Here is a 25,900-nt window from a genome sequence, read left to right as displayed (position 1 = left end):
ATATATATTGTATTGTGAGTTCAGTATCGTGATACATATCGTATCGTGAGTTCAGTATCGTGATACATATTGAATTGTGAGTTCAGTATAGTGATAAATATCGTATATTGAGGTCAGTATTGTTATATGTATCGTGAGTTCAGTATCATGATATATATCGAATAGTGAGTTCAGTATCGTGATATATATTGAATAGTGAGTTCAGTATCATGAGTTCAGTATTGTGATAAATATCGAATAGTGAGTTCAGTATCGTGATAAATATCGCATCGTGAGTTCAGTATCGTGATATATATATTGTATTGTGAGTTCAGTATCGTGATACATATCGTATCGTGAGTTCAGTATCGTGATATATATATTGTATTGTGAGTTCAGTATAGTGATAAATATCGTATATTGAGGTCAGTATTGTTATATGTATCGTGAGTTCAGTATCATGATATATATCGTATCGTGAGTTCAGTATCGTAATATATATCTTACTGTGAGTTCAGTATCGTAATATATATCTTACTGTGAGTTCAGTATTTTGATATATATATTGTATTGTGAGTTCAGTATCGTGATAAATATCGTATTGTGAGTTCAGTATCGTGATAAATATCGTATTGTGAGTTCAGTATCGTGATGTATATCGTATCGTGAGTTCAGTATCGTAATATATATCTTACTGTGAGTTCAGTATTTTGATATATATATATTGTATTGTGAGTTCAGTATCGTGATAAATATCGTATATTGAGGTCAGTATTGTTATATGTATCGTGAGTTCAGTATCGTGATATATATCGAATCGTGACACGAGTGTATCATTACACCCCTAAAAGATAAGTAATGATTTACCAATTGATGTTTTTTTTTAGTGTGCATTCTGTAAATTATGGTGATCCATGTTCCCTTTGGCTGGGCACTTGGAGCATTCATATTACTGTAACTCTCTTCCTATTGATGCAGCGATGCAACAAAGTTATTTCAAAGGAAGAAAAGTAATAGTCAGAAATTAGGTCACCTTTTAAAAGCAACCTATGTAATATTTCATGTCATATAATGATCGTTTACAACGTTATTGCTAACACTTATGCCATAAACACAATGAGAATTTTTTAAGTGGGAGGATATAATCCCTCTTCATTGGTAACGATATCCACACAGACTTCAACATTCAGCATCTAAACACAACAATGGTCGCTTTACTAAGACAAGAGTAAATCTAAAGTAAGTTATTGAGTAATCTACAGTTCTTTTTTAGTTACTTGAACTCTTGTGTTAGTGATCTTTATCGATCAACACACTATTCCTATTTCACTTGTTGTTTTAAGGCAATCGGTTTGCATTTGTGTTTTTGGTGCACATTCAGTGCGATTAAGAAATGTGCACTTCAAATCTTATGCATATTTTAAAAAAACTACTTGCAGATAATATAATATTAATAAAATAAAGTGCACTTAAGTGTTCACATTCATCACTGTTTCTTAAATATGATGTCAAGTTAAATGTTTTACTTTAAAGTACATTTTAAATCATTATGTTTTAATAATCTTTAGTCATGCCTTATGCACATACTAAAGCACATGTAACACTTTATTCTAATTTTTGGACTATTACTTGATATTATAATTATAATTCATATATCTTAAATGTACTAAATTGCTAATTTTTTTTTATAGAACCTTTTATGCAAAAAAAAGCCATTTGCATGTTCATCATTGCAAATGTGTAATTACAAATTTCGACACACAAGATTCAACAGAAATGACACGAAAGTATATTTAACATTTTTGACCATATTTCAATACAGTAGATTTATGAAATAAAGATGCACTTAAATCCCACTTAACACATTTAAACTTTAACCAAAGGCATGCTGAAGTGTGCTTCTTTTTCTTGAGGGTTTTAATAGTGCTTTTATAGTTTGACAGCCCCTGGTCACTGTCTGCTTTCATTCGTCCTTTTGTGCTCCGTGCATGATGAGAAAAGACACGAGGGTTAATAAAGAATATGAATATGAGTTTGGAGTGAATTCATAGACTGTTCGTTCAGATATATCTGCTCTCAGGGGCGGATCTAGAACATTATTTATGGGGTGCCAATACCAAAGAAAAAAACATATCTATATTTAATCTATTAAAGTTAAACATTTAATGATCTATGAGGATTTCTATGGACTCTCATTTTATAAAACTATGCTCACTACACATTCATTCAAATAAACTAGAGCAATGCATTTATTTCCATTCAGAGTGATGGAAACCAGGGCTCGATTTGAGGAAAATATCTAATTACGATTATTCTGGTTAAAACTGCGATTTGCAATTTAATATGACTATTAAATAATCATTTTGATTTAGATTTTTATTTTTATTATGTTTTGATTCATGATTTGATTTAACAAAATAAGAAATATTACTATTACAATAACCATTTCCAATAAACATTTCCATTATTAAAAAAATAGAACAATATAATTAATAATAATAATAATAATAATAATAATAATAATATTTTACAAAAATCTCTAGGGTTCTCGACTCGAACCTTTTTGCCGTAAAGCATTCTTTAAAATCTATATAGAACTCTAGGGTTCTCGACTCGTTTTAAAGAACGCTTTACGCCAAAAAGGTTTTATACAGAACTCTAGGGTTCTCGACTCGTTTTAAAGAACGCTTTACGCCAAAAAGGTTTTATACAGAACTCTAGGGTTCTCGACTCGATTTTAAAGAACGCGTTACGCCAAAAAGGTTCTATACAGAACTCTAGGGTTCTCGACTCGATTTTAAAGAACTCTTTACGCCAAAAAGGTTTTATACAGAACTCTAGGGTTCTCGACTCGTTTTAAAGAACGCTTTACGCCAAAAAGGTTTTATACAGAACCCTAGGGTTCTCGACACATTTTAAAGAACTCTTTACGCCAAAAAGGTTTTATACAGAACTCTAGGGTTCTTGACTCGATTTTAAAGAACTCTTTACGCCAAAAAGGTTTTATACAGAACTCTAGGGTTCTCGACTCGATTTTAAAGAACGCTTTACGCCAAAAAGGTTTTAATAGAACTCTAGGGTTCTAGACTATATTTTAAAGAACGCTTTACGCCAAAAAGGTTCTATACAGAACTCTAGGGTTCTCGACTCGTTTTAAAGAACGCGTTACGCCAAAAAGGTTCTATACAGAACTCTAGGGTTCTCGACACATTTTAAAGAACTCTTTACGCCAAAAAGGTTTTATACAGAACTCTAGGGTTCTCGACTCGATTTTAAAGAACGCTTTACGCCAAAAAGGTTTTATACAGAACTCTAGGGTTCTCGACTCGTTTTAAAGAAGGCATTACGCCAAAAAGGTTTTATACAGAACTCTAGGGTTCTCGACTCGTTTTAAAGAACGCTTTACGCCAAAAAGGTTTTATACAGAACTCTAGGGTTCTCGACTCGATTTTAAAGAACGCTTTACGCCAAAAAGGTTTTATACAGAACTCTAGGGTTCTAGACTATATTTTAAAGAACGCTTTACGCCAAAAAGGTTCTATACAGAACTCTAGGGTTCTCGACTCGATTTTAAAGAACGCTTTACGCCAAAAAGGTTTTATACAGAACTCTAGGGTTCTCGACTCGATTTTAAAGAACGCTTTACGCCAAAAAGGTTTTATACAGAACTCTAGGGTTCTCGACTCGATTTTAAAGAACGCGTTACGCCAAAAAGGTTCTATACAGAACTCTAGGGTTCTCGACACATTTTAAAGAACTCTTTACGCCAAAAAGGTTTTATACAGAACTCTAGGGTTCTCGACTCGTTTTAAAGAACGCGTTACGCCAAAAAGGTTTTATACAGAACTCTAGGGTTGTCGACTCGATTTTAAAGAACGCTTTACGCCAAAAAGGTTTTATACAGAACTCTAGGGTTCTCGACTCGATTTTAAAGAACGCTTTACGCCAAAAAGGTTTTATACAGAACTCTAGGGTTCTCGACTCGATTTTAAAGAACGCGTTACGCCAAAAAGGTTTTATACAGAACTCTAGGGTTCTCGACTCGTTTTAAAGAACGCTTTACGCCAAAAAGGTTTTATACAGAACCCTAGGGTTCTCGACACATTTTAAAGAACTCTTTACGCCAAAAAGGTTTTATACAGAACTCTAGGGTTCTCGACTCGATTTTAAAGAACTCTTTACGCCAAAAAGGTTTTATACAGAACTCTAGGGTTCTCGACTCGATTTTAAAGAACGCTTTACGCCAAAAAGGTTTTAATAGAACTCTAGGGTTCTAGACTATATTTTAAAGAACGCTTTACGCCAAAAAGGTTCTATACAGAACTCTAGGGTTCTCGACTCGTTTTAAAGAACGCGTTACGCCAAAAAGGTTCTATACAGAACTCTAGGGTTCTCGACACATTTTAAAGAACTCTTTACGCCAAAAAGGTTTTATACAGAACTCTAGGGTTCTCGACTCGATTTTAAAGAACGCTTTACGCCAAAAAGGTTTTATACAGAACTCTAGGGTTCTCGACTCGTTTTAAAGAAGGCATTACGCCAAAAAGGTTTTATACAGAACTCTAGGGTTCTCGACTCGTTTTAAAGAACGCTTTACGCCAAAAAGGTTTTATACAGAACTCTAGGGTTCTCGACTCGATTTTAAAGAACGCTTTACGCCAAAAAGGTTTTATACAGAACTCTAGGGTTCTAGACTATATTTTAAAGAACGCTTTACGCCAAAAAGGTTCTATACAGAACTCTAGGGTTCTCGACTCGATTTTAAAGAACGCTTTACGCCAAAAAGGTTTTATACAGAACTCTAGGGTTCTCGACTCGATTTTAAAGAACGCTTTACGCCAAAAAGGTTTTATACAGAACTCTAGGGTTCTCGACTCGTTTTAAAGAACGCGTTACGCCAAAAAGGTTTTATACAGAACTCTAGGGTTCTCGACTCGATTTTAAAGAACGCTTTACGCCAAAAAGGTTTTATACAGAACTCTAGGGTTCTCGACTCGATTTTAAAGAACGCGTTACGCCAAAAAGGTTCTATACAGAACTCTAGGGTTCTCGACACATTTTAAAGAACTCTTTACGCCAAAAAGGTTTTATACAGAACTCTAGGGTTCTCGACTCGTTTTAAAGAACGCGTTACGCCAAAAAGGTTTTATACAGAACTCTAGGGTTGTCGACTCGATTTTAAAGAACGCTTTACGCCAAAAAGGTTTTATACAGAACTCTAGGGTTCTCGACTCGATTTTAAAGAACGCTTTACGCCAAAAAGGTTTTATACAGAACTCTAGGGTTCTCGACTCGATTTTAAAGAACGCGTTACGCCAAAAAGGTTCTATACAGAACTCTAGGGTTCTCGACACATTTTAAAGAACGCTTTACGCCAAAAAGGTTTTATACAGAACTCTAGGGTTCTCGACTCGATTTTAAAGAACGCTTTACGCCAAAAAGGTTTTATACAGAACTCTAGGGTTCTAGACTATATTTTAAAGAACGCTTTACGCCAAAAAGGTTCTATACAGAACTCTAGGGTTCTCGACTCGATTTTAAAGAACGCTTTACGCCAAAAAGGTTTTATACAGAACTCTAGGGTTCTCGACTCGTTTTAAAGAACGCGTTACGCCAAAAAGGTTTCATACAGAACTCTAGGGTTCTCGACTCGATTTTAAAGAACGCTTTACGCCAAAAAGGTTTTATACAGAACTCTAGGGTTCTCGACTCGATTTTAAAGAACGCGTTACGCCAAAAAGGTTCTATACAGAACTCTAGGGTTCTCGACACATTTTAAAGAACTCTTTACGCCAAAAAGGTTTTATACAGAACTCTAGGGTTCTCGACTCGATTTTAAAGAACGCTTTACGCCAAAAAGGTTTTATACAGAACTCTAGGGTTCTCGACTCGATTTTAAAGAACGCTTTACGCCAAAAAGGTTTTATACAGAACTCTAGGGTTCTCGACTCGATTTTAAAGAACGCTTTACGCCAAAAAGGTTTTATACAGAACTCTAGGGTTCTCGACTCGATTTTAAAGTACGCGTTACGCCAAAAAGGTTCTATACAGAACTCTAGGGTTCTCGACACATTTTAAAGAACTCTTTACGCCAAAAAGGTTTTATACAGAACTCTAGGGTTCTCGACTCGATTTTAAAGAACGCTTTACGCCAAAAAGGTTTTATACAGAACTCTAGGGTTCTAGACTATATTTTAAAGAACTCTTTATGCCATAAAGATTCCATACAGAACCTTTTTCCAAAGGGTGTAGTGTCCAAATACTTTATTTAGCTGCTGTATAGTATCAGTCCATCAGTTAAGTGTAACTTAATTGCTCAGAACATATGCTGTCACCTCTGTGATGCACTTTTTGTCTTGTTCTGTTTCAGTTTTTGCACAATGAACTGGAGCACAGCAAAGAGAAAACAATTCTGACTATGAAATATCACTTTCATTTGTGTGCAATAATAGAAGCAAAAGACAACATTAGTCCTCGGCGAGCTCGCCTCTGTGCGTTTCCCTACGGGATCTGTTCATTCTGCTCCAAAAAAGTCCCAGAAATTAGAGCAGTCTCTGTTGAAGACTCAGACACATGCAGTCATTAGCTCAGGAACGGAGTCCAACACATTATTTTTAGAAGATGTCTCCAGTTTTTCTACCTTTACCTCTACAAAGACAAAGGACTAGTTCTTTCAAAAACAAGTCAGCCATCATTTACTTCGCATCGCTCCAAACCTGCGTGGTTTCGTTCTTCTGTAAAACACAAAGAATGAACTGACGAGTCAATCTTCATGAAGGTCAAGTCAGCTTTATTATTTCTATAGTGCTTCATACTCTACAGATTGTTTCGCAGCTTCACAGTGATAAACTGGCAAATTGTCAACTTTTGCTTTGTGAGAGAAACACTTCCATTTAAAATCTGAAGGTGTGCAATCTCGTTTTTCAAACCGGATAATGTGACACTACAAACAAAAGATTTCATCTGTTTGACATTTTTTATGACAATTTCCACTTTTTATGTCATAAATTAGAATTTCTATCTCATAAATGTGACTTAGTTTGTCATACCTTCGACTATTTATGTCATCATTATGACTGTTTATGACAGTATGCCATCATTTGATTTTTTTTAAATCACTTTTAATGCAATAATTATTACATTTTATTTCATTTCAAGACATTTTGTCATCCTTTCAACTTTTTGTCATATTTGTATGTCATAATTGTGAACTTTCAATTTCAACATTTTATGACATACTTTAGACTTTTTTATCTCATAAATATGACTTTGAATTTTATGACTTGTCATAACATCAACTATTTATGTCATCATTATGTCTGTTTATGGCATATTTTTTTATTTCATAATTGACAGTATGCCATTATTTGGATTTTTTATTTCCACTTTTCAGGCCATAATTATTATTACTCATAATTACGACTTTTTGTCATAATTTATTTTTATGTCATAATTTGGACTTCATCTCTAACTATATATATACAGTCTTGTTCAAAATAATAGCAGTACAATGTGACTAACCAGAATAATCAAGGTTTTTAGTATATTTTTTATTGTTACGTGGCAAACAAGTTACCAGTAGGTTCAGTAGATTCTCAGAAAACAAACAAGACCCAGCATTCATGATATGCACGCTCTTAAGGCTGTGCAATTGGGCAATTAGTTGAATTAGTTGAAAGGGGTGTGTTCAAAAAAATAGCAGTGTCTACCTTTGACTGTACAAACTCAAAACTATTTTGTACAAACATTTTTTTTTTCTGGGATTTAGCAATCCTGTGAATCACTAAACTAATATTTAGTTGTATGACCACAGTTTTTTAAAACTGCTTGACATCTGTGTGGCATGGAGTCAACCAACTTGTGGCACCTCTCAGCTGTTATTCCACTCCATGATTCTTTAACAACATTCCACAATTCATTCACATTTCTTGGTTTTGCTTCAGAAACAGCATTTTTGATATCACCCCACAAGTTCTCAATTGGATTAAGGTCTGGAGATTGGGCTGGCCACTCCATAACATTAATTTTGTTGGTTTGGAACCAAGACTTTGCCCGTTTACTAGTGTGTTTTGGGTCATTGTCTTGTTGAAACAACCGTTTCAAGGGCATGTCCTCTTCAGCATAGGGCAACATGACCTCTTCAAGTATTTTAACATATGCAAACTGATCCATGATCCCTGGTATGCGATAAATAGGCCCAACACCATAGTAGGAGAAACATGCCCATATCATGATGCTTGCACCTCCATGCTTCACTGTCTTCACTGTGTACTGTGGCTTGAATTCAGAGTTTGGGGGTCGTCTCACAAACTGCCTGTGGCCCTTGGACCCAAAAAGAACAATTTTACTCTCATCAGTCCACAAAATGTTCCTCCATTTCTCTTTAGGCCAGTTGATGTGTTCTTTGGCAAATTGTAACCTCTTCTGCACATGCCTTTTTTTTAACAGAGGGACTTTGCGGGGGATTCTTGAAAATAGATTAGCTTCACACAGACGTCTTCTAACTGTCACAGTACTTACAGGTAACTCCAGACTGTCTTTGATCATCCTGGAGGTGATCATTGGCTGAGCCTTTGCCATTCTGGTTATTCTTCTATCCATTTTGATGGTTGTCTTCCGTTTTCTTCCACGTCTCTCTGGTTTTGCTCTCCATTTTAAGGCATTGGAGATCATTTTAGCTGAACAGCCTATCATTTTTTGCACCTCTTTATAGGTTTTCCCCTCTCTAATCAACTTTTTAATCAAAGTACGCTGTTCTTCTGAACAATGTCTTGAACGACCCATTTTCCTCAGCTTTCAAATGCATGTTCAACAAGTGTTGGCTTCATCCTTAAATAGGGGCCACCTGATTCACACCTGTTTCTTCACAAAATTGATGACCTCAGTGATTGAATGCCACACTGCTATTTTTTTGAACACACCCCTTTCAACTAATTCAACTAATTGCCCAATTGCACAGCCTTAAGAGCGTGCATATCATGAATGCTGGGTCTTGTCTGTTTTCTGACAATCTACTGAACCTACTGGTACCTTGTTTGCCACGTAGCAATAAAAAATATACTAAAAACCTTGATTATTCTGGTTAGTCACATTGTACTGCTATTATTTTGAACAAGACTGTATATATATATATATATATATATATATATATATATATGACATTTAAAATGATCTAGCAGCTAGCCTTAATCTTGTCGTAAGTATTCAGCGTGGCCTTATCATAAAGTGATTCATATATATATACACATGGACCTAAAGGATTATTAGGAGCACACACTAATCCTGTGTTTGACACTTAATTCTCCGTGGCATTGATCAACAAGCTGCTGAAAGCATTCTTTAGAAATTGGCCCATATTGATAGGAGAGCATCTTGCAGTTGATGGAGATTTGTGGGATGCACATCCAGGGCACGAAGCTCCCGTTCCACCACATCCCAAAGATGCTCTATTGGGTTGAGATCTGGGGACTGTGGCGGCCATTTTAGTTCAGTCAACTCATCGTCATGTTCAATAAACCAATTTGAAATGATTGGAGCTTTGTGACATGGTGCATTATCCTGCTGGAAGTAGCCATCAGAGGATGGGGACATGGTGGTCATAAAGGGATGGACATGGTCAGAAACAATGCTCAGGTAGGCCGTGGCATTTAAACGATGCCCAATTGGCACTAAGGGGCCTAAAGTGTGCCAAGAAAACATCCCCCACACCATTACACCACCACCACCAGCCTGCACAGTGGGAACAAGGCATGATGGATCCATGTTCTCATTCTGTTTACGCCAAATTCTGACTCTACCATCTGAATGTCTCAGCAGAAATCGAGACTCATCAGACCAGGCAACATTTCTCCAGTCTTCAACTGTCCAATTTTGGTGAGCTTGTGCAAACTGTCGCCTCTTTTTCCTATTTGTAGTGGAGATGAGTGGTCCCCGGTGGGGTCTTCTGCTGTTGGAGCCCATCCGCCTCAAGGTTGTGTGTGTTGTGGCTTCACAAATGCTTTGCTGCATACCTCGGTTGTAACGAGTGGTTATTTCAGTCAAAGTTGCTCTTCTATCAGCTTGAATCAGTCGGCCCATTCTCCTCTGACCTCGAGCATCAACAAGGCATTTTCTCACACAGGACTGCTGCACATATATATAGCTGTATAGTATACTTAGTATGTCATAATAAAAAATTGTATGTCATAATTTTGACTTTATATGCCTTTTTTTCTTCTTATATGTCTTCCATAGCAATGATTTTGTTAGCACTTTATAAACTCATCCAGTCATCCTCACTCGTCTGATTAGCTGATTCTTTCACACTGGTGACTTCTCCTTCCTCGGGGCTGTTTGGATGGATTGGCTCGGCTCTCTGATGTGGGATTAGGCTTGAGTTCACCGTAACCGCAGGCCTGAAATCAATCCCTGTGGAGAAAAGTGTGGCAGAATCCAGCTCAAAACATCATGCGGACCGACTCACAGACAGGTTTATTAGCTTTCTCCATTGTTTGATTCAAACCTGACATCTTAATTCAAAATTAATCCAAAAAAAAATATTTTCCCTAAGACAAAAAAATTCATACAAAGTAAAACGATGATTTAAAGACCAATCAATATACTGTATTTTCTTTAGCCAAAATGTTACAGCTGCACTATGTAAATCGTGAGAAAATGCAATTTTTCCCAATGAACCGGGGCGTGTGAGGGCGTGGCCTGTCGATGACATCATATCAGTACATCATTTAAATGATTGAGGGTTTTAATAATACAATTTTTTTTTTTTTTTTTTAAATACATAAACTTTTCTATACAATAAAACAATCTATAAAACACTTAATAAATAATGATTTGATGTTGTTTTTGTTTTTACGCATTTAAAGCTCGGCATCTGAAAGGCCTGTTTATGGGAGCAGAAAACAGATTCCCCCAAATAAATGTTTCATCCACACCTTCCTCTTCCTCTCTCCAGAGTGAATTATACATCATGTCCTTGAAAAGCCAAAGCTAATGTGCGTTTGTGATGGTCGTGTCCTCCAAAACGCATGTTCTCTGTCGCCTGAAAAGAAACCAGAGAATGCTATTATAACACAGGCCGTAAATTAGCCTAATAATTAGGAGCCAAGCACAAAAGCCACCTATTGAAACAATTAGTGCTCTTATTATATTATTATTATTATTCCGCTCTTGAGTCTATGGCAGCCCATAGAACCACTTGCAGGAACGTTGTGAAATTTGGCACACTGAGAGAGGTCAGTACCAGTACTAACCACACAAAAATTGGAGTCTCTAACTTCTTCCCTCTAGCGCCACCACCTGTTCAAAATTTCACTCATATTTCACTCATATAACTTTGGAACCACAAGGGATAGAAACAAATTTCGATCTATGACGTCATTTTCCGTTAATTTTCCCCCCATTTAGAATTTTCTTTTCAACCTCCTCCTAGAAGGTTTTTCCGATTTGGATGAAAATGTAACCAGATCATCCAGACCATGTTGACAAAAAATATGGAATTCAAGTTGATTCGTCAAATAGTTTTAACCCCTTAACTGTCCCCCCCCCCCCTTTTTAGAATAGTCACGAAAATGCACAATCCAAACTTAAAGGGCCGTAATTCAATAATGTTTTGGAATATATACTTGAGTTTGGTCTTGATTAAGCTGACACTCAGCAGATTATTGCTGAAGTGAAAGCATTTCAAAATATAAAAGAATAAAAAAGTTATGGAAGTTTAAATTTTTTATAAATATAAAATATATATTTTACAAAACAAATGTTACTCTAAAATTACTATAAACCCGAAGCCACATGTCTAACCAATTTGTGTTCCAAATTTGAAGTTGATATCACAAAAATTGAAGTTCACATGAGATTTTGTTTAGGCGCTGTACCATAAATAGCCACCGGGTGTCATTCAATTTCCAATGATTGTTTTTTTGATGCATTTTCCTGTAAAATTTTGTCCAAATATCACTTGCATCATAAAACAGACACCAAATATGGAACCTGGAGACTTAGACCTTTACAATGATGGTGACAAGTTATTAAACGTGCAAACAAATTTTATGTAGTTCTTGCAAAAACCGATGTAATGCTTTATCGTACTCAAACCAAAATTGGTACGTCATCACAAGCATGACCTAAGGCAACATGCAGCGTTTTGGTGCAGTGCCACCTACTGGTCCGGAGATGTTTTTAATTTGTATTTTTGCTTATAACTTCTGAACCGCTTGTCCAAAAATCATAAAAGTGGTATTGTTCGATTTTGGCCGTCATACTGAGTCGACTGATATCCAATTTTACCATGTCGGCCATTTTGAATTATTTGATAAAATGCTGTAATATAAACGCATGAATGGATTGTTATGAAACTCGGTATGGGTCATCAACACGATGCCCTGAAGTAGCCTGAGAAGTTTTGAAACAGCGCCACCTAGTGGATATTTTTCCAAATGCTTATAACTTTGGGTGTGGTTGACTTATTTTCATGGGAGTAACTTTTTTTTTCTCCTGAATCCTTGCCGACTCCAACAATACCAGACTTGCCAGGTTTCGGAGTATGATTTGTACAGCGGGGTAATTTAGCGCTTTAAAAACATTAGCTGATATCTTCGAAACCGCTAGTCTGATCGAGACAAAACCAGCGTCAGAAGTTCGGAAACATAGGTCAGTAATCATTTACCAACGCCCAAATGTCAAAATATTGATAGTAAGAGGTAGTAAAATCCAATCAAAGTCAGGTGTCAGTCATTTTGGACATGTTTTTCCAAAACAAAATGGAGGGCACATAAATTTATTTTTGGATATAATCATGGATATAAAATAAACCATGAAATTGGCTCTATACAACTCAATGTCTTATTGTGGAGTTTCAACTTTTATGCTTAAAATTCTCCAAATGTATTGCTGCTTGAAGCTATATTTAATAATTATGATTATTGACGTCTACATAATGAATCTGAACATACAACTGGTCATTGTCTCAGGTCATTCCACATATGCATATCATGAAAAGCTTTACAAATTCACAATATATTCCCCCAAAACCGACGACCGCTGGAGATAAGGCATTAATAATCTCGATGGCGGTTTGTAATGCGCTTGAATAGTTACGACAGGCCCCTGTGAATATCAGTTTAATTGCAGGACCTATCGTGTTAATGATTGATGTCCAGTGGAGTCCGTCATACTGTGAGCTGCAGTTGAGCTAAAGCCGCTTCATCACTGCAGACCAACTGGAGGCGCTGACAACACGTCTAATATTTCCCTCATATTTGATCGGTTTAATCAAAACTAGTAAGATCATTAAAACAAATATCCGGACATCACATATACACTGCTCGCTCTCTCTCTCTCTCTCTCTCTCTGTGTGTGTCTGTGTGTGTGTTTGTGTGTGTGTGTGTGTGTGTGTGTGTGTATGTTTGTGTGTGTGTGTGTGTGTGTGTGTGTGTGTGTGTGTGTGTGTGTGTGTGTGTGTGTGTGTGTGTGTTTGTGTGTGTGTGTGTGTGTGTGTGATGGGTAGGTTTAGGGGCAGTGTGTGTGATGGGTAGGTTTAGGGGCAGTGTGTGTGTGTGTGTGTGTGTGATGGGTAGGTTTAGGGGGAGTGTGTGTGTGTGTGTGTGTGTGTGTTTGTGTGTGTGTGTGTGTGATGGGTAGGTTTAGGGGGAGTGTGTGTGTGTGTGTGTGTGTGTGTGTGTGTGTGTCTGTGTGTGTGTGTAGGTTTAGGGGCAGGGGCCGTATAAGGGGATAGAAAATACGCACAAAGTCTCCACAAAGTTAGTGAACCAGACGTGTGTGTGTGTGTGTGTGTGTGTGTGTGTGTGTAAACAGAGCCATGAGTGCTAATGAGGGTCGGGTGAAAGTGCAGGAACTCAGAGGTCACGTATAAAGGTCACCGCTGCACGATTAAGGTGCTCTCCGCAGGTCAAAGGTCACCGCTGCAGGCTCAGGCTGTATGCTTCACTCCGCCTTCACACGACTCTAGAATATATTATTGTAAATCTTCTAATGTGATGCTCTGCTGCTCAGATAGTATTGGATCTAATAATGGTGACTCTTATTATGAATTATTTGATGAATATAAAGTTCAAAAGAACAGCATTTATCAGAAATAGAATCTTTTGTAACATTTTAAATGTCTTTACTGTCATTTTTGATCAGTTTAATGATCAATAAAAGTATCAATTTCTAAATAAACCATAAAAATTCAGCTTTGATGAGCAGAAGAGACAAAAAAATTCAAGGTCGTCTGTAGATTTTGGAATTGAAACAACTGGATGAATACATAAAGCTGATTTGTTTCAATGTCCCTTGACACGTGTGTGTGTGTGTGTGTGTGTGTGTGTGTGTGTGTGTGTGTGTGTGTGTGTGTGTGTGTGTGTGTGTCCATCAGTGAGCCACAGGTCAGTTTTCAGAATCAGTGTGTGATTTCCTCCACAGTAATGGACGGGTTAAACTCACACACTCTACATGTTCCTCTAATGATCTGCCTAATCTCTCACAGACGAGGTGAGCAGCTTTCCTCTGTGGTAACGAGTCCAAATGAAGCGACGCAGGTTAATGAGCTCTCAGATCTCTCCTGCCAAACACTAATGGGATTCCTCGATCGCACGATTAAACTGCCCTGATCATCAGATCATCAGAATCCTGCCATACAGCGCTCTCACGCAACCCTCCGCTTCAGCAGACGCCCAGAGGCCTTCCGGCGCGGTTTCTGTTCGAGTTTTTTAGTTTGTGGCCTCAAGCAGTAAATGTACACTGTAAAAAATAAAATAACAATAAATAAGTTGCCTTAAAATTTTGAGCTCATTTCAGTTCAAAATGTGAGTTAATACAATGAGCATTTTTGAGATTCGACAACCTTTATTCAAATATTATTAAAAGATTCTCTAAGCATATTGGGTAATTGTGTTTTATTTGTGATGACGCAGCCAAATTGTGCTATTTTCATGATTTATCACATTATTTATGTGGTTCAGATACAATCATATTTTGAGTTTCTATTTATTAAACAAATTCCTTCATTGTATCAACTCAAGTTTTTAATTTCAATGAACTCAAAATGTTATACAGCAGTGAAATTGTTCAGTTTGTTCAGTTATGTGGTCTAATTCATGGATTTTTTTTGGGGGAAAGGTTTTATTTTAGCAGCCCATAGAACCGTGTGGTACACACAGATAGAGGACAGTCCAAACATTCACCACAGCAAATTTGGCATCTTTAACTCAATCCCTCTAGCGCCACCAGCAGTCCAAAGTTTGACTCGTTTTTATGCTAATAACTTTGAACTGTAAGGACTGGAAACAACATTTCTTGGCCTAAGGATTCGATTGCACCCCACGACGTAATTCCATCATGAAAATATTCCCACCAAATGTTCCCAGCAAATAAAGAAATAACTTAATTTGCATAAAAATGGAATCAGATTATCTACAGACAATGCAAAAGTTTTTTGATAAACTCAGTCGTTCTTGATTTAAGTCCAGCGAATTAGATGCGAGGCTATAATCTCCGCAACGCTTTGGGGTATTCACAAATAACTTGGCACGCTATCCCAAGCAAGACCTGGGGATACATTCAACATTTCGGCACAGCGCCACCTACTGGTCAGGAGATTGCCTTTTTTGCTTATAACTTCCGAACGCTTCTCCCAAAAACGGGCCTCTTCTGACTCACTGCATCACGCAGTCGAATGAGACCCACTTCCCCATAGTGGCTAGTGTGGGTGTCAGACATTTTGAATTTTGCGCTAAAATGCTGTATTTTAAGAAGACATTAAGAAAACATATTAGTATTTAGGTATATTAGTACATATAGGTATTTCAAAACAGCACCACTCAAAATTTATAATGAAATTTCCAAAAATGCTAATACCTTTTGAATAATTTTAATGAAACTTAAAATTTTGCCTTAGGAAGTGCCTTCCTAGGCTTCGTTCTGAAAACATATATACCAATTTCAGACGGATCTCACGAAAATGCGTATAAATAGTACGAGTTTGCAATCTCGTGGAATGTATACGCCAAAATGAGTTTGAGTATGGTACGCGGGTTTTCGCGTGCATATGATACGCACTTTATGGCGTATTATACATACGAACCCCCCACCCCACCACCCTAAACCTACCCAAGTGCGTATCATATGCACGCGAAAAACCGCGTACCATACGCACGCCAAAACTCATTTTGGCATATACATTCCACGAGATTGCAAACTCGTACTATTTATACGCATGACCATGACATCGTGTTGACCAATTTTGCCATAAGCCGCATTTCCATTACCCTTCAAAGTGCGCAAATTAAAATTGCGTATTAAAAATACGTCCAATGCGAACGTGTCAATTTCACAAAACTCATATATTACTGAAACGTTTTTACGCTCTCATCAGGTGGTTTTTCAGGCATACAAAACATTTATTTTTCGCAAAACTGCATCGGAAACAGTTTTTCTGCATTTACAGGTTATCTTATCACGCATTGCTGCCACGTACATGTTTTCCACTCAATTATGTCGTAATAACGAGATCTTAAGCTGTTAAAACGTTAAATATTTTCTCCTAATAAACCTAGTAATGACCGTCCCCAGTGCAGCCGCAAATATCATAACTATCAGGCCTTCTGTAATTAACTCTTTCCCCGCCAAACACGGATATTTCCGTTATTTGTGAGAAAACGCTTCCAGGCCAATAACGGAATTTTCCGGGTTTCCGTGTTTTCACCGTCAAACGCTAGGGGGGCGCTATTGCACATCTTCTGAATGAGAGCACTGAATCTCCTGATCAAAACACACGTGAGGAAGAAGCAGTGAAAACAGCGATCGCATGTAATCATACGCATATGAAAAATAACGTGATCATCCTCACTAAACAGCATATGAATCAAAACTGCCAAATGTTCCTGAATGAGATGTGGACCCAGGACGAGCTCCAGGACTGAAGCATTAGGGGTGTAGATGGACTCGATCTCCTCATCTGTGTTTGATCATCTCTGAATCTGATCTGGAGTCAGTCTTTCACACACACACCTGATTTTCTCAGCTTTTTGTTCAAAATGGTGCTTTTTTTATGAAACCTACCCATATTCAAGTGTTGATAAAAAAGGAATGCATGAAGCTAGAATAAAACGGGGTTTTTTTGTTTAAAAGAAGAGGGTCAGCTCTTTAGTTTGATATATTACATGCTTAGATATTCATTAAACAAAATATTCTATGGGCTATTCAATTTTGGTGAAAATTGTCAAAAACCCTGGCGGTGGCTGTCCACTTTTTTTTAAACGCTGGCGGGGAAAGAGTTAAGATATATAATCAAGACATGTTTTCACACAGAAAGAGCGATAGTTCCTCTCATTCACAGGCCGCAGAAACAGGCCAGTGGGTTCGTTACGCTCCTCAAGCCATTCCTGACGTTCTTGGTTTGCTTATTTATTAAATATATAGGCAACTCATTGATGAAATCAAAATTAAAATACAATTTATACAAAAACGAAATTCACTTTAAAGAAAGACTTTCTAGGAAATAAAACTTGAAAAAGTGTTCAAAAGCAACACTCATGCGGCTCACTTTTCATATACTAATCAACATATGAAATAAAAAAAATATTATAAGCTAATATTTAGGCCTAAACGTAGCCTATTGAGTTTCATAGTTAGGCTGTTTTCTTTAACCCACGGCCGATGAAGGCACCAATGATTTTTTCTCCCTTTATGACAGCGGAAATATCTCACGATTCTCCGCCCTTTTTAGCCATACAGAAAAGTTCAAGTCATAATTATAAACAATCTACTTTTATTAGTGTACACTCACAATAACAACAAAGGCTGTGGATTCAGGGAACAGATTATATCGCACTCACTCCAAACGCTGTCTTCATTTTAATGTATTTTGTTTATTAAACGCAAAGTTTTTCATTTCAAAAGCATTTCTAAATTCAGTTCATATTTCCAACAAACAAAATTTCAAGGCAAAATAATGAAGTGGTGAAAAAACCTCTGAGTTACCACCATGCAAATCCAGAAATAATGTGTTCATAACTTACTAGTACTTTTTTTTTAGCTGAGTAAATTATTGAGGTTATTATAGTTATGGTTAATATTATAGGTTATTATATTATTATGATGGCTATTATAGTCAGTTCAACTATTCTTTCTTTGTTCATTGCAAGTGAAGCACAACTTCATGAAGAGCGTTTAAATTGAGTTGATCTGCACAGAACTGCTGGGAAATGTAATGCGATGAGACTTTTGGATGTATTCTGCCTTTTTCTCCACCATGATAAATCCTCCAGACTCAAAAGATTTTGAAATACACAAATGTAATACTTCACTTAAACACAAAAGTACAGAGGAGACACAGAAAACTAACCAGCTCAAACTGATAGCCAGATGTCATTTCCGCAGCCGGATGAATATTTTGCATGGTAAAGGAACGCGTTCAATGCGAGTTAAATGTTATGGACAGGATTCTATAATAAAGATGATTACCTTCAACAGCTGAGCCGCATTAGTGTGTGATATCTGAAAAGTAGTTCTACAGCTAAACGGTTTACAGAATAAAACATAAATGAGAATAAGTGATGCTTACATTATATCGCCAAAAGTGTTGTGATACCTTCACACACACATGAGCTTCCCATTGTTAACCCGTGGGGTTTAATCTGGAGTCGGCCCACCCTCTCTAACAGCTCCAGCTCTTCTGGGAAGGCTTTCCTCAAGGTTTAGGAGTGTGTTTATGGGGATTTTTGCCCATTCTTCTAGAAGCTCATTTGTGAGGTCAGGCACTGATGTTGGACGAGAAGGCCTGGCTCTCAGTCTCCGCTCTAATTCATCCCAAAGCTGTTCTATCGGGTTGAGCTCAGGACTCTGTGCAGGCCAGTCCAGTTCCTCCACACCAAACTCCTCATCCATGTCTTTATGGACCGACGCTTTGTGCACTGGAGCGCAGTCATGCTGGGACAGGAAGGGGCCGTCCACAAACTGATCCCACAAAGTCGGGAGCATGAAATTGTCCAGAATGTCTTGGTGAAGCATTAAGAGTTCCTTTCACTGGAACTAAGGGGCCAACCCCTGAAAAACAACCCCACCCCATAACCCCCCCTCCACCAAACTTTACACTTGGCACAATGCAGTCAGGCGAGTCCCGTTCTCCTGGCGACGGCCAAACCCAGACTCGTCCATGGGATTGTCAGACTGAAGCGTGATTGGTCGCTCAGAGAACACGTCTCACTGCTCTAGAGTCCAGTGGCGGCTGCTTTACTCCACTGCATCCCACGCTTTGCATTGCTCTTGGTGGTGTGAGGCTTGGATGAGCTGCTCGGCCATGGAAACCCATTCCATGAAGCTCTCTCCGCTGTTCTTGAGCTCATCTGAAGGCCACAGAAGTCTGGAGGTCTGGAGCTGTTGACTCTGCAGAAAGTTGGAGACTTCTGCGCACTGTGACCCTCAGCATGCGCTGACCCCGCTCTGGGATTGAACACTTCGTGTCTGAGTTGCTGTTATCCCCAATGGCTTCCACTTTGTTCTAATCCCACTAACAGTTGAGCGTGGAATATTTAGTAGTGAGGAAATGTCAGGAATGGCCTTATTGCACAGGTGTCAGCCTATCACGGCCCCACGCTTGAGTTCACTGAGCTCCTGAGAGCGACCCATTCTTACACTAATGTGTGTAGAAGCGTCTGCAGGCCGAGAGCTGGAGTTATACACGGATTGAACACCTGAACTCAGGGATCTGGAGGAGCAGCACAATACTTTTGGCAATATAGTGCATAACACCACAAACGCTGACGATTGAACGATTTTATTTTTTAAATGCTTCCACAGTCCCTAACACACTCTCATAATGAAAGCCTTCCGGATTGGGTTTGCATGTTCTTATTCATGTAGAAATGAGCGCCGTCGAACAATCGCTGTCCATCTCCGCTCAGGAAATGAGCTTTAAATCGCGAGGAAAAGAAAGGCCGTTTCTGACAGCCGACGTGCAAATATGAGGCGATGCAATCTCAATGAGGCTTGAAAAGGGAACGCAAAAATAGATTAGAGTGAATGTGCCCAAGCAAATCTAATTATGAAGCTGGCATATCTCCTGGTGTAGAAACGGGAGAGCTTTCCTTCAGCAGATGACTCCAGACGGTCTCCGGCACGCTTGTGATGAGTTCTGGGACGTTTTAGACTTCATGTGAACCGGATGAGCTTCTGCTGGATACACGAGGAACCGCTAACACTCACGAACTGAGCTTTCATTAGACTCGAGGTGTTCAGAAGGACTGAGTCCATCATCCATTACTGACAGAACTACACTGAAGGTTATATGATCACACACACATGCATGCAAGCACACACGCACACACACGCACACACACACACACACACACACACACAATCACTAATGTTACATGATGACACATATACATTTTCATACACACATACACACAGTTTACGCTGTAGTGTAATTTTCGTCTAACTGAATATGTCAGAGACTCATAGTGCAGATGAGCTGCTTCCCTAAAGCACAACTCACCTAAAGACAGTCATTCCGAGAATAACTGCAATTATAGATTTCGAACAAAGAGGAAAAACTACAGACTGCAGCTTTCTTTAATAAAAAAATGTAATAATAACAAAAAAGATTTTCTAGGGATTGCACTGAAAGACCATCTCCCACAGTTCCGATCCTCTGGGATTATCCGACATCACGAGAGTTTCACATCTGATGATTTCCGTCACGAGGCGCAGATGTTGGATCTGCAGAGCTGAGACTGCTCACAGGTGTGTGTAAACGGCACAGCCGCTCTCTCCGGAGACTGGCACACACACCCAAACACACACACACACACACACACACACACACACACACACACACACACACACACACACACACACACACACACACACACACACACACACACACACACACACACACACACACACACATTTGCGGAACACAGCCCTCGGGATGAGTCCTGAAACTACTCTGTCATTTCCCTGTTTCCCTGTCTAGTAACTCACACACGCGCACTCGCACTCGCACGCGCACGCGCACGCACGCACGCACACACACACACACACACTCATTCACTCACTCATTCACTCACACACTCCCATGTGGAAATATGGAACTATGGAAGTGTACAGGTTGAACATGTGGGACAGGTGGAACATGTGGGACAGGTGGAACATGTGTGACAGGTGGAACATGGGGGACAGGTGGAACATGGGGGACAGGTGGAACATGGGGGACAGGTGGAACATGGGGAAATATGGAACATGTGGGACAGGTGGAACATGGGGAAATATGGAACATGTGGGACAGGTGGAACATGGGGGACAGGTGGAACATGTGGGACAGGTGGAACATGGGGGACAGGTGGAACATGGGGGACAGGTGGAACATGGGGGACAGGTGGAACATGGGGAAATATGGAACATGTGGGACAGGTGGAACATGTGGGACAGGTGGAACATGGGGGACAGGTGGAACATGGGGGACAGGTGGAACATGGGGAAATATGGAACATGTGGGACAGGTGGAACATGGGGAAATATGGAACATGTGGGACAGGTGGAACATGGGGGACAGGTGGAACATGTGGGACAGGTGGAAATATGGAACATGGGGGACAGGTGGAACATGTGGGAATATGGAACATGTGGGGCAGGTGGAACATATGGAAATATGGAACATGTGGGACAGGTGGAACATGGGTAAATATGGAACATGTGGGGCAGGCTGAACATATGGAACATGTGGGACAGTGTGTTAAAAATATTCCACGCCCTCAGGAGAATATTGTAGACAATCTGCTTCTTTCATAAAACTGATGCAAAACACTTCAGACAGAACACATGCCTCTGTGATGATAAAACTGAGTAATATATATATATATATATATATATATATATATATATATATATATATATATATATATATATATATATATATATATATATATATATATATAAAATAATACTAATACTTCTAGTAAAATATACTTCCTTGCATCTCAGTTTAATATTCACATTTTGCAAAAGAACTGAGGTGTTCTGCTATTTGCGTGTGGATGTGTGAATTGTGCAGTGTTTTGACAAAATGAGCCTTGTTTTTAAAATTGTGATAAAAAATGTTCCATCAACAATGCATACATAATGTTTTTAAGCGAACGCTTTGCGAACATTACTAAAGATTAGATCACTTTGAATGAACGTTGTATTAACATTACTGGAACGTTACTTTGAGAAAGCCTTTCCTGTAGCATTTTCACAGTAAAAATTACTCTTTTTTTTACAGTGTATAAGTTCCTACTGAAGTCATTAAAGTTTCTAATGTCATGCACATCACATTATGTAAACTGTGCTGGGAATGTTGAATGCTGATCACAGCTTCAATAGAAATTAACCTCAAAGCATTTCATTTCATGGCTTATTTTGAGGTTTTACTGTAGAGTTGCACTTTGGGCTGATTTTGCATGTTCAATTTAGTTTGACCATTTTAAACAAAACCAGCACTTTTTGGTAAGTTCATGGAGATTCAGGGTCTCACACTTACTGTCATTCAAGCTTTTTACGACAGGAATTTACAAATGTGGCTTCCACACTCCACAGGTTTTCCAAAGACAAACACTATAGAAATGAGTCTTTGTTCCTTCACAATGGCACCTCGTTGTAATCAGTGGATCATTTGCAGAAATTAAGGCCTTATTTTACAGACAAAAGCCTCTTTTGTGATCGTTTTAAGTGGAAATTCACTGCTGGAGATTTCTGGAAGCTAAAACATTAGTTGCAGGATAACATCCACAATTATTATTATTATTTTTATTATTATTATTATTATTATTTTGTATTTATTTATTTAACCAGGGACAATACACATTAATAATACATAAAATATGTAAAAATGCACCAGATTTAGCCAACACTGGGTAATTTTCCTCTGTAGTCGCTTGGCAGGTGGACGTTTAGGACAAAGCAAAACAAAATAAACAAAAATACTATACTAAGGTGTACATAAATGATCACAATTTTGATTTAAAAGTAAACTTTTGTTAAGCTCTTTTATGAAATCACAACGACCTATTATATTTTTTAATTCTTTCAACTCTGTTGGAAGTCTATTCCACTGAAAGCAAAAGATAACTGACCAAAAGTCGTTCTTCTTAATTTCCTGTTATCTGACCAATATAATCATTAAAAACAGGTGGAACCTACCCATTTAAAATTTTAAAAACAAGTATTAAGTCAGCAAATTGTATCAAATGTTCCCAGCTTAAAATGAAAAATGTAGTGAAAATACTACAATGGTGAAAACTTTGTGGCGTTTTATCTAGAACCTTAAGAGTTTGTTTATATACCATTTCAACCGGTTTAAGAAAAGACTTACATGTGTGTGTCTTGATAGTCAAACAGTCACACACACTTATTCACACACATACAGTACGTGAAGTGTGAAATAATCATCCAGTTCATGAATAAAACTGCTGCTTCTTTAGTGAAGCTAAATTAAATGTTACTGTATTTACCACTTTATTCACATGTTTGTAGATGGAAAATGCGGAAGATATGAAACATGGAACAGATGGAAAATGTGGAACATATGAAAAATGGAACCGACGGAAAATGTGGAATATATGAAACATGTTAATATGTAACATGTAGAAAAAATGTAACATGTAAATATGAAACGTGTAAATATGTAACGTGTAAATATGAAACGTGTAAATATGTAACATGTAGAAAATATGTAACATGTAAATAAGAAATGTGTAAATATGGAACATGTAGAAAATATGAAACGTGTAAATATAAAATGTGTAAAATGTAACATGTAAAAAATATGTAACGTGTAAATAAGAAATGTGTAAATATGGAACATGTAGAAAATATGTAATGTGTAAATATGTAATGTGTAAATATGAAATGTGTAAATATGGAACATGTTAAAATATGAAACGTGTAAATATGAAATGTGTAAAATGTAACATGTAGAAAATACGTAACGTGGAAATATGAAACGTGTTAATATGGAACATGTAGAAAAAATGTAACATGTTAATATGAAACGTGTAAATATGTAATGTGTAAATATGTAACATGTAGAAAATACGTAACGTGTAAATATGTAACGTGTAAATATGTAACGTGTAAATATGGAACATGTAGAAAATATGTAACATGTAAATAAGAAATGTGAAAAAATGGAACATGGAAATATGGAAAATTTGGAAATATGGAACATGTGGAAATATGGAACATGGAAATATGGAACATGTGGAAATATGGAAAATTTGGAAATATGGAACATGTGGAAATATGGAACATGGAAATATGGAACATGTGGAAATATGGAACATGTGGAAATATGGAAAATTTGGAAATATGGAACATGTGGAAATATGGAACATGGAAATATGGAAAATTTGGAAATATGGAACATGTGGAAATATGGAACATGTGGAAATATGGAACATGTGGAAAATGGAACATGTGGAAATATGGAAAATTTGGAAATATGGAACATGTGGAAATATGGAACATGGAAATATGGAACATGTGGAAATATGGAACATGGAAATATGGAACATTTGGAAATGTGGAATATGTGTGAATATGGAACATGTGGGAATATGGAACATGGAAATATGGAAAATTTGGAAATATGGAACATGTGAAAATATGGAAAATTTGGAAATGTGGAACGCGGAAATGTGGAACATGTGAATATGGAAGTTAGAAATATGGACCATGTGGAAATATGGAAAGTGGGAATGTGGAACTTGGAAATGTGGAACATGTGAATATGGAACGTGGAAATAATGGAATATGTGGAAATATGGAACGTGGGAATATGGAACGTGTGGTACAGGGTGTTAAAAATATACCATGCCATCAGGAGAAAATCCGAGACAATCTGCTTCTTTCAGAAAACCGATGCAAAACACTTCTGACAGAACACATGCCTCTGTGTTAACATGATGATAAAACTGAAGTCCATCTAGTAAAATAGACATTTGTAAACAAAACAAAAAAGCACAAAATCTTGTTCCATTCATTACACCAGTGGAGTGAGCTTGTCTGACCAGAAAATGATTGATTGAAAAGCTTTTGTATCTGTATCCGTTCAGAACGGCCCGTAATGACAATCTGAAATGTTTGTTCAGTTCCACATGATAGTAAAGCTGAGCAGGACAGAAGAGCTGAAATCATGATGAATGTCGTGTGTGTGGCTCGGATGCACTCAGACGGAGATACGAAACGATGCCAGCGGTGAAATATGAGCACACCGCTCCTGTAATGTGATTCTGGCCGCTAAATTCAACCACACAATAAATAAAGTTAATGATTATCGATAAATCTGATTGTGCTGCATAAGCATCCGAGCGAGTTGTTTTTCATTTGCATTCAGTTAAACTCCATTACAGATGAAAAATACATTCAATATACACATCTGAGACCATAGAGACACTTTTTGCAGCAAAATGGCTCTCATGTTTGCAACTTAGGAAAAAATCCAATTGTGATTTTTCTAATAAAAATTGTGATTGTGGTCTAAAATACATTAATGCGGTGTAAAGGTGCCGCTTTATTCTGAACTCGAGGCGGCTTTAACTCGTATTATAACAATAGTTTGGAGGGTTTTTATGAAGGTTTTGCCAAGATGTTTTGGTCAAGCTCCAGTCAGTCCAAACTCCTGCCAGCACTGACACACGGCCAAAAGCTCAAAGTCAAAGTTACATTTATTTACGCATATTAAAAACTATTTCTGATTCTGAGCGCTTGATGGGATTTTATATATAATTAGTTATTATAATTAATTGTAGTAGAATTAAACTATATAAAAATACTAAATAAAACTATTTTAATATTTCACTGTAAAATAAATAATAATAAAAATATTTTACAGTACAACTGTACAATTGCAATAATAATATTTATGGCTGATTAATATTTTTCA

At 37.5% G+C, this 25,900-nt stretch overlaps 2 protein-coding genes across 4 annotated transcripts in view; both read left to right on the top strand.

Annotated features, from left to right (window-relative positions):
- The window catches only part of rps29 (ribosomal protein S29), a 45,759-nt gene extending 25,050 nt beyond the window's left edge, over positions 1–20,709 (top strand). Inside the window, exons 3-4 of the mRNA XM_067416987.1 lie at positions 14,465–14,469; positions 20,620–20,709. Of these exons, the coding sequence (XP_067273088.1) occupies positions 14,465–14,469; positions 20,620–20,709 (95 nt within the window). The remainder of the gene's footprint in view (positions 1–14,464; positions 14,470–20,619) is intronic.
- The window catches only part of LOC137041735 (armadillo-like helical domain-containing protein 4), a 281,479-nt gene that overhangs the window by 101,047 nt on the left and 154,532 nt on the right, over positions 1–25,900 (top strand). The gene's annotated exons all lie outside the window — the stretch shown is intronic.

Source organism: Pseudorasbora parva, chromosome 15 (genome assembly GCF_024679245.1).
Source record: "Pseudorasbora parva isolate DD20220531a chromosome 15, ASM2467924v1, whole genome shotgun sequence".
NCBI lineage: Eukaryota > Metazoa > Chordata > Actinopteri > Cypriniformes > Gobionidae > Pseudorasbora > Pseudorasbora parva.
This window is presented reverse-complemented; position numbering and strand designations above follow the sequence as displayed.